Below are 9,763 nucleotides of genomic sequence, written 5' to 3'. Positions count from 1 at the left end.
CTTAGATTGTTTAAGATTATAAGAGTGGAAATAGCAAATAATTGATTTACCGTGGATCATTGGGTTAGGGGAAGGGATCCTATATAAAAAGCCTAAGGGGTGCCCGTTGGGAAATTTTGAAACGAACTCCTTAAGAAGGTACCAAGCTCATGTCTTGTGGGCTTCGAATGAAATTTCTTTCAACTATAAGAGGGTACCAAATTAAGGCTTTTTTATTAGACAAAAATTAACTTAGTCTAATTGTCAAATGTCCCCTGTCATAATTCTTTGGCCATATACCCTAAAAGATACCGCTAAAGCTCCCGCTGTGGACCTTTTGAGGCTAAACACCTTAAGAGGTACGAAAACCGCCCTTTTTTTAATCCCTCAAAGGGTACGACGAGCACCCCCGTCTTTTTATATGGGAGTACACCCACAGTCCGGTGATTGCTACAACCCAAGTACTTCATCCATGTACTCACACCAAACGCCAAATGAAATAATCAAATAAATGGTGACTGCGAAATGTTCCCTTTCAAGGATTTAGACCGGATAAATGGGTGAGGACGGAGAATATGCTTATCGCAACGGTAGGTTGGACACAGGATCCATCTGAGTGATTAAAAACTTGATCAACTGTTTTTAAACGGCTACAAGTCAAGGGGTCCAAACCGCACTTATTATTCAGAATGCACACCAAGTGCCATTTTCCGCTTCTTTTTTCAGACCTTGGCGAGTGCTCTGCTGGAAACAGCTGTGACCGAAACTGCAGTATGTGCGCATACTTAGGGATCCTATAATTGCACTTGCAAGGAAGGATATACAGGGAATGGAAGAAAATGCACAGGTAAAATGATGTGTGTCGACCGACTTGAAAGACAGAGGTTATAAAAGCATAAGTATTTTTGAAAAATTTAAACTGGTTTGAAAAAATAAAATAATTTTTCAAACTTTTCCAACTTCCCAAAAATTTACACCACACACATACACCAAGCAACAGTACCCACTTTCTGCTCCCATTTATCATAAGAACGTTATTTCGCATAGTTTTTCCGCTGCCAAGTACGGAGACGTTGCTGGCAACCGTGGCTGCGTCTTCAAACAGCAATGCATGGAGTTACCAAACTGAAGTATTCAAAACTGTTATTCATTGTGTTTACTGAACGTTTCCTTCGATTGTTTAAGATTATAAGAGTTGAAATAGCAAGTAATTGATTTCTCCTGGCTCCTGGGGTTAGGGGGGAGGGATCCTATCGAAAAAGCCTACGGGGGTGCCCGTTGGAAATTTTTTAAAAAAAAACTCTACGAGGTACCAAGATCATGTCTTGTGGGCTCCGAATGAAATTTCTTTCAACTAAAGGAGGTACCAAATTAAGGCTTTTTTATTAGACAAAAGTAAAACTTAGCTAATTGTCAAATGTCCCGTGTCATAATTCTTTGGACCAATACCCTAAACGATAACGCCTAATCTCCCGCTGTGGACCTTTTGAGGCTGAAACACCTTATATTGTAGTCCGGAAACCGCCCTTTTTTTAATCCCTTTTTCAAAAGGGACGACGAGCACCCCCGTCCTTTTGTTTTTTATGGGAGTCCACCCCACTCCGGTGATTGCTACAACCCAACGTACTTCATCCATTTACTCACACAACGCCAAATGAAATAAGCAAATAAATTGGTGATTGAAAAATGTTCCCTTTCAAGGATTTAGACCGGATCAACTTGTGAGATCGAGAAGATGCTTATCGCACGGATGGTTGACACAGAGATCCATCTGAGTTGATTAAAAAATTGATCAACCTGGTGAAGGTACAAGTAAGGGGTCCAAAACGCACTTCTATTCCCGAATGCCAACCAAGTGCCATTTTCCGTTCTTTTTTTTCAGGACATTAACGGAGTGCTCTGCTGGAAAGAGCTGTGACCGAAATGCTGTAGTGTGTGAATGTAGATGGATCCTATGTTTGCAGTTGTAAGGAAGGATCTACAGGGGATGGACGAAACTGCACAGGTAAAATGAGGTGTGGGACCGACTTGAACTACAGAGGTTTCTAGAGGATAAGTATTTTTGAAACTTTAAACTGGTTTGAAAAAATAAAATAATTTTTTCAAACTTGTCAAAAACCCCAAAAAATTACACCACAACATTTACACCAAGCACAGTACCACATTCTGCTTCCATTCTCATTAAAGAACGTTATTTCGCCTATTTTCCCCTGACAAGTACCCGGCGATCAGTCGCTGGCAACATGCGCGTCTTCAAACAGCAATGCATGGCGTTACCAACTGAACTATTCAAACACTGTTATTCATGGTTTTTATGAGTTTTCCTTAGATTGTTTCAGATTATAAGAGTGGAAATAGCACATAATGGTTTTCCCGGCTCCTGTGGCTAGGGGGGAGGGGAGTGAGTGACCTATATAAAAAGACGCGACAGGGTGCTCGTCGGAAAGTTTTAAAAGAACTCCTAGGAGATACCAAGCATCATGTGTTGTGGGCTTCGAACATGAAGTTTTTTTAACTTTAGAGGTACCAAATTAAGGCTTTTTTATTAGACAAAATTAAATCTGAGCTAAATTGTCAAATGTCCCCTGTCATAATTCTATGGCCCAATACCCTAAAACGATACAGTTAAATCTCCCGCTGTGGACCTTTTGAGGCTGAACACCTTAAGAGGTACGAAAACGGCCCTTTTTTTAATCCCCTCAAAGGGTACGAACGAGAAACCCCGTCCTTTTTATATGGGAGTCCACCCCACTCCGTTGATTGCTACAACCCAAGTACGCATCCATTTACTTCACACCAAAGCCAAATGAAATAATCAAATAAATTGGTGATGTGAAAACTGTTCACTTTCAAGATTTTAGACACGGGAATCAACGTGTGAGATCGAGATTATGCTGATCGCACGGATGGTTGACACAGGATCCATCTGAGTGATTAAAACTTGATCAACCGGTAAAAGGTTTACAAGTAAGGGGGCCAAACCGCACTTAGATTCAGAATGCCAACCAAGTGACATTTGCAGTTCTCTTTTTTGCAGACATTAACGAGTGCCTCTGCTGGAAAGAGCTGTTGACCGAAAATGCTGTGTATGTGTGAATACTGAGGATCCCTTATTTTTGCAGTTGTAAGGAAGGATATACAGGGGATGGAAGAAACTGCACAGGTAAAATTGATGTGTGTGACCGACTTGAAATACAGAGGTTTATAGAGGCGAAGTATTTTTGAAAATTTAACCTGGTTTGAAAAAATAAAATAATTTTTCAAACTTTTCCAAACCCCCCAAAAAATTACACCACAACATTTACACCAAGCACAGTACCACCTTCTGCTACCATTTATCATAAGAACGTTATTTCGCCTATTTTTAAACCTGCCAAGTACGGCGACGTTCCTGGCAACATGCGCTGTCTTCAAAACAGCAATGCATGGAGTTACCAACTGAAACTATTCAAAACTGTTATTCATTGTTTTAATGAACGATTTCCTTAGATTGTTTAAGATTATAAGAGTGGAAAATAGCAAAATAATTGATTTCTCCTGGCTCCTGTGGGCTAGGGGGGAGGGGGGTAAGTGCCTATATAAAAAAGCCGACCGACAGAGGGGCTCGTCGGAAATTTTAAAAAGAAACTCCTAGGAGATACCAAGATCATGTGTTGTGGGCTTCGAAATGAAATTTTTTTTAACTTTAAGAGGTACCAAATTAAGGCTTTTTTATTAGACAAAATTAAAACTTAGCTTAATTGTTCAAATGTCACCTGTCATAATTAGTTGGCCCAATACCCTAAAAGATACCGTTAAATCTCCCGCTGTGGACCTTTTGCGGCTGAACACCTTAAGAGGTACCGGAAAACCGCCCTTTCTTTAATCCCTCAAAGGGTCCGACGAGAACCCCCGTCCTTTTTATATGGAGAGTCCACCCCACTCCGGTGATTTCTACAACCCAAGTACTTCATCCATTTAACTCACACCAAACGCCACAATGAAATAATCAATAAAATTGTGTGAGTGAGAAATGTTCCCTTTCACGGATTTAAGAACGGATCAACTTGTGAGATCGAGAATATGCTTATCGCACGGATGGTTGACACAGGATCCATCTGAGTGATTAAAACTTGATCAACCTGTTAAAAGGTACAAGTAAGGGGTCCAAACCGCACTTATTATTCAGAATGCCTAACCAAGTGCCATTTTCCGTTCTTTTTTTCAGACATTGACGAGTGCTCTGCTGGAAACAGCTGTGACCGAAATGCTGTATGTGCGGATACTGAGGGATCCTATAATTGCACTTGCAAGGAAGGATATACAGGGAATGGAAGAAACTGCCCAGGTAAAATGATGTGTGTGACCGACTTGAAAGACAGAGGTTATAAAGCATAAGTAATTTTGAAAATTTAAACTGGTTTGAAAAAATACAATAATTTTTCAAACTTTTCAAACTCCCAAAAATTTACACCACAACATTTACACCAAGCACAGTACCACTTTCTGCTCCCATTTATCATAAGAACGTTATTTCGCCTAGTTTCCGCCTGCCAAGTACGGCGACGTTGCTGGCAACCGGCGCGTCTTCAAACAGCAATGCATGGAGTTACCAACTGAAGTATTCAAAACTGTTATTCATTGTCTTTACTGAACGTTTCCTTAGATTGTTTAAGATTATAAGAGTGGAAATAGCAAATAATTGATTTCTCCTGGCTCCTGGGGTTAGGGGGGAGGGATCCTATATAAAAAGCCTACGGGGGTGCCCGTTGGAAATTTTAAAAGAACTCCTAAGAGGTACCAAGATCATGTCTTGTGGGCTCCGAATGAAATTCTTTCAACTATAAGAGGTACCAAATTAAGGCTTTTTTATTAGACAAAATTAAAACTTAGCTAATTGTCAAATGTCCCCTGTCATAATTCTTTGGGCCAATACCCTAAAAGATACCGCTAAATCTCTCGCTGTGGACCTTTTGAGGCTGAACACCTTAAGAGGTACGAAAACCGCCCTTTTTTTAATCCCTCAAAGGGTACGACGAGCACCCCCGTCCTTTTTATATGGGAGTCCACCCCACTCCGGTGATTGCTACAACCCAAGTAATTCATCCATTTACTCACACCAACGCCAAATGAAATAATCAAATAAATTGGTGAGTGACAAATGTTCCCTTTCAAGGATTTAGACCGGATCAACTTGTGAGATCGAGAATATGCTTATCGCACGGATGGTTGACACAGGATTCATCTGAGTGATTAAAACTTGATCAACCGGTTAAAAGGTACAAGTAAGGGGTCCAAACCGCAATTATTATTCAGAATGCCAACCAAGTGCCATTTTCCGTGTTTTTTTTTCAGACATTACCGAGTGCTCTGCTGGAAAGAGCTGTGACCGAAATGCTGTATGTGTGAATACTGAGGGATCCTCATTTTGCAGTTGTAAGGAAGGATATACAGGGGATGGAAGAAACTGCACAGGTAAAATGATGTGTGTGACCGACTTGAAATACAGAGGTTTATAGAGGATAAGTATTTTTGAAAATTTAAACTGGTTTGAAAAAAAAAAAATTTTTCAAACTTTTCAAACCCCCAAAAAATTACACCACAACATTTACACCAAGCACAGTACCACCTTCTGCTCCCATTTATCATAAGAACGTTATTTCGCCTAATTTTTCCCTGCCAAGTACGGCGACGTTCCGGCAACATGCGCGTCTTCAAACAGCAATGCAGGGAGTTACCAACTGAACTATTCAAAACTGTTATTCATTGTTTTTAATGAACGTTTCCTTAGATTGTTTAAGATTATAAGAGTGGAAATAGCAAATAATTGTTTTCTCCTGGCTCCTGTGGCTAGGGGGGAGGGAGTCCTATATAAAAAGCCGACAGGGGTGCTCGTCGGAAATTTTAAAAAGAACTCCTAGGAGATACCAAGATCATGTCTTGTGGGCTTCGAATGAAATTTTTTTAACTTTAAGAGGTACCAAATTAAGGCTTTTTTATTACACAAAATTAAAAACTTAGCTAATGTCAAATGTCCCTGTCATAATTATTTGGCCCAATACCTAAAAGATACGCTAAATCTCCCGCTGTGGACCTTTTGAGGCTGAACACCTTAAGAGGTACCAAAACCGCCCTTTTTTAATCCCTCAAAGGGTACGACGAGCACCCCCGTCCTTTTTATATGGGAGTCCACCCCACTCCGGTGATTGCTACAACCCAAGTACTTCATCCATTTACTCACACCAACGCCAAATGAAATAATCAAATAAATTGGTGAGTGAGAAATGTTCCCTTTCAAGGATTTAGACCGGATCAAACTTGTGAGATCGAGAATATGCTTATCGCACGGATGGTTGACACCGGATCCATCTGAGTGATTAAAACTTGATCAACCTGTTAAAAGGTACAAGTAAGGGGTCAAAACCGCACTTATTATTCAGAATGCCAACCAAGTGCCATTTTCCGTTCTTTTTTTCAGACATTGACGAGTGCTCTGCTGGAAAGAGCTGTGACCGAAATGCTGTATGTGCGAATACTGAGGGATCCTATAATTGCACTTGTAAGGGAGGATATACAGGGGATGGAAGAAACTGCACAGGTAAAATGATATGTGTGACCGACTTTAAATACAAAGGTTATAGAGCATAAGTATTTTGAAAATTTAAACTGGTTTGAAAAAAAAAAAAAATTTTCAAACTTTTTAAAAACCCAAAAAATTACACCACAACATTTACACCAAGCACAGTACCACCTTCTGCTCCCATTTATCATAAGAACGTTATTTCGCCTATTTTTCCGCTGCCAAGTACGGCGACGTTACTGGCAACATGCGCGTCTTCAAACAGCAATGCATGGAGTTACCAACTGAACTATTCAAAACTGTTATTCATTGTCTTTATGACCGTTTCCTTAGATTGTTTGAGATTATAAGAGTGGAAATAGCAAATAATTGATTTCTCCTGGCTCCTGTGGCTGGGGGGAGGGACCTATATAAAAAGCCGACAGGGGTGCCCGTCGGAAATTTTTAAAAGAATTCTAAGAGATACCAAGATCATGTGTTGTGGGCTTCGAATGAAATTTTTTTTAACTTCAAGAGGTACCAAATTAAGGCCTTTTTATTACACAAAATTAAAACTTAGCTAATTGTCAAATGTCCCCTGTCATAATTATTTGGCCCAATACCCTAAAAGATACCGCTAAATCTCCCGCTGTGGACCTTTTGAGGCTGAACACCTTAAGAGGTACGAAAACCGCCCTGTTTTAATCCCTCAAAGGGTACGACGAGCACCCCCGTCCTTTTTATATGGGAGTCCACCCCACTCCGGTGATTGCTACAACCCAAGTACTTCATCCAGTTACTCACACCAACGCCAAATGAAATAATCAAATAAATTGGTGAGTGAAAAATGTTCCCTTTCAAGGATTTAGACCGGATCAACTTGTGAGATCGAGAATATGCTTATCGCACGGATGGTTGACACAGGATCCATCTGAGTGATTAAAACTTGATCAACCTGTTAAAAGGTACAAGTAAGGGGTCCAAACCGCACTTATTATTCAGAATGCCAACCAAGTGCCATTTTCCGTTCTTTTTTTCAGACATTGACGAGTGCTCTGCTGGAAAGAGCTGTGACCGAAATGCTGTATGTGCGAATACTGAGGGATCCTATAATTGCACTTGTAAGGGAGGATATACAGGGGATGGAAGAAACTGCACAGGTAAAATGATATGTGTGACCGACTTTAAATACAAAGGTTATAGAGCATAAATGTTTTTGAAAATTTAAACTGGTTTGAAAAAAAAAAAAAATTTTTCAAACTTTTTAAAAACCCAGAAAAATTACACCACAACATTTACACCAAGCACAGTACCACCTTCTGCTCCCATTTATCATAAGAACGTTATTTCGAATAGTTTTACTGCTGCCAAGTACGGCGACGTTGCTCGCAACGGGCGCATCTTCAAACAGGAATGCATGGAGTTACCAACTGAACTATTCAAAACTGTTACTCATTGTTTTGTACTGAACGTTTCCTTGGATTGTTTGAGATTATAAGAGTGGAAATAGCAAATAATTGATTTCTCCTGGCTCCTGGGGTTGGGGGGGTGGGGGATCCTATATAAAAAGCCTACGGGGGTGCTCGTCGAAAATTTTAAAAATAACTCCTAACAGGTACCAAGATCATGTGTTGTGGGCTTCGAATAAAATTTTTTTCAACTATAAGAGGTACCAAATTAAGGCTTTTTTATTAGCCAAAATTAAAAGTTAGCTAATTGTCAAATGTCCCCTGTCATAATTCTTTGGCCCAATACCCTAAAAGATACCGCTAAATCTCCCGCTGTGGACCTTTAGGAGGCTGAACACCTTAAGAGGTACGAAAACCGCCCTTTTTTTAATCCCTCAAAGGGTACGACGAGCACCCCCGTCCTTTTTATATGGGAGTCCACCCCCTCCGGTGATTGCTACAACCCAAGTACTTCATCCATTTACTCACACCGACGCCAAATGAAATAATCAAATAAATTGGTGAGTGAAAAATGTTCCCTTTCAAGGATTTAGACCGGATCAACTTGTGAGATCGAGAATATGCTTATCGCACGGATGGTCGACACAGGATCCATCTGAGTGATTAAAACTTGATCAACCTGTTAAAAGGTACAAGTAAGGGGTCAAAACCGCACTTATTATTCAGAATGCCAACCAAGTGCCATTTTCCGTTCTTTTTTCAGACATTGACGAGTGCTCTGCTGGAAAGAGCTGTGACCGAAATGCTGTATGTGCGAATACTAAGGGATCTTATAATTGCACTTGTAAGGGAGGATATACAGGGGATGGAAGAAACTGCACAGGTAAAATGATGTGTGTGACCGACTTGAAATACAGAGGTTATAAAGCATAAGTATTTTTGAAAATTTAAACTGTTTTGAAAAAATAAAATAATTGTTCAAACTTTTCAAACCCCCAAATAAATTACACCACAACATTTACACCAAGCACAGTACCACCTTCTGCTCCCATTTATCATAAGCACGTTATTTCGCCTAGTTTTCCGCTTCCAAGTACGGTGACGTTGCTGGCAACCGGCGCGTCTTCAAACAGCAATGCATGGAGTTATTACGAAATAGCCACAGGCCTCCGTATGCGAGAAGAATGGGCCCGCCTTGCAACTTTAAGATCTACAATGGGTAAGGAAGGTCTACAAATTCTACTCAACGTAAATCTTTTCGGAGGAACATATGAAGAATAGAGATAAATGTTTGGAGAAGTACTTTAAGCCCAGCAGAAATGTGGTTTACGAAAGATATATTTTAATTCATGTGTGCGACAAGGCAAAGAATATGTTCAAAGTTAAGTCACAAGATTGAGAAAATTAGCAGCTTCCTACGAGTGCGGTGTACTGACAGATGAGCTTATCAGGGCCAGGCCGTGTCATTAGCTTAAAGATCATGTCAAGGAGATAAAATTGGGCTGTGACGGGAATAACCCTTCAGAAAGCCATACAAATGTGTACGTCGGGTGAAATCGCTTCCCGCCAGATTAAATGAAGGGGATTTAAGGTGGAGAAGACAAGCAGACAGAAAGAATAAAAAAGTAAGTAAGTAAGAAATTTAACGAGAAGAAAGCTACAGATGGATGTTGTCATAAGAAGAGAGATTGAGGAAAACCGCCCAACTCAGGAAAGAAAAACGAGAAGACGAAAGCTGAAAAATACAATTATTGTGGTCGTAAAAATCGTTATGTAAGGAGAACGGAGTGTGCCGCGTTCAAGCAAACCTGCCAATAAGGGGTCATTTCGCGTCTGT

The 9,763-nt window shown here is 40.2% G+C and overlaps 1 protein-coding gene across 1 annotated transcript in view; it reads left to right on the top strand.

The window, feature by feature from the left end:
- Positions 1 to 4,862: 4,862 nt before the first annotated feature.
- Positions 4,863 to 9,763, top strand: part of LOC138002495 (fibrillin-1-like) — a 472,982-nt gene continuing 468,081 nt past the window's right edge. The window contains exons 1-5 of the mRNA XM_068848531.1: positions 4,863 to 4,953; positions 5,314 to 5,433; positions 6,437 to 6,556; positions 7,558 to 7,677; positions 8,690 to 8,809. Coding sequence (XP_068704632.1) covers positions 4,863 to 4,953; positions 5,314 to 5,433; positions 6,437 to 6,556; positions 7,558 to 7,677; positions 8,690 to 8,809 — 571 coding nt within the window. The remainder of the gene's footprint in view (positions 4,954 to 5,313; positions 5,434 to 6,436; positions 6,557 to 7,557; positions 7,678 to 8,689; positions 8,810 to 9,763) is intronic.

This window comes from Montipora foliosa, chromosome 5 (assembly GCF_036669935.1).
Source record: "Montipora foliosa isolate CH-2021 chromosome 5, ASM3666993v2, whole genome shotgun sequence".
In the NCBI taxonomy this organism is placed as follows: Eukaryota; Metazoa; Cnidaria; class Anthozoa; order Scleractinia; family Acroporidae; genus Montipora; species Montipora foliosa.
The sequence above is the reverse complement of the archived record's forward strand: the minus strand, read 5'-3'. Positions and strand labels throughout refer to the sequence as shown.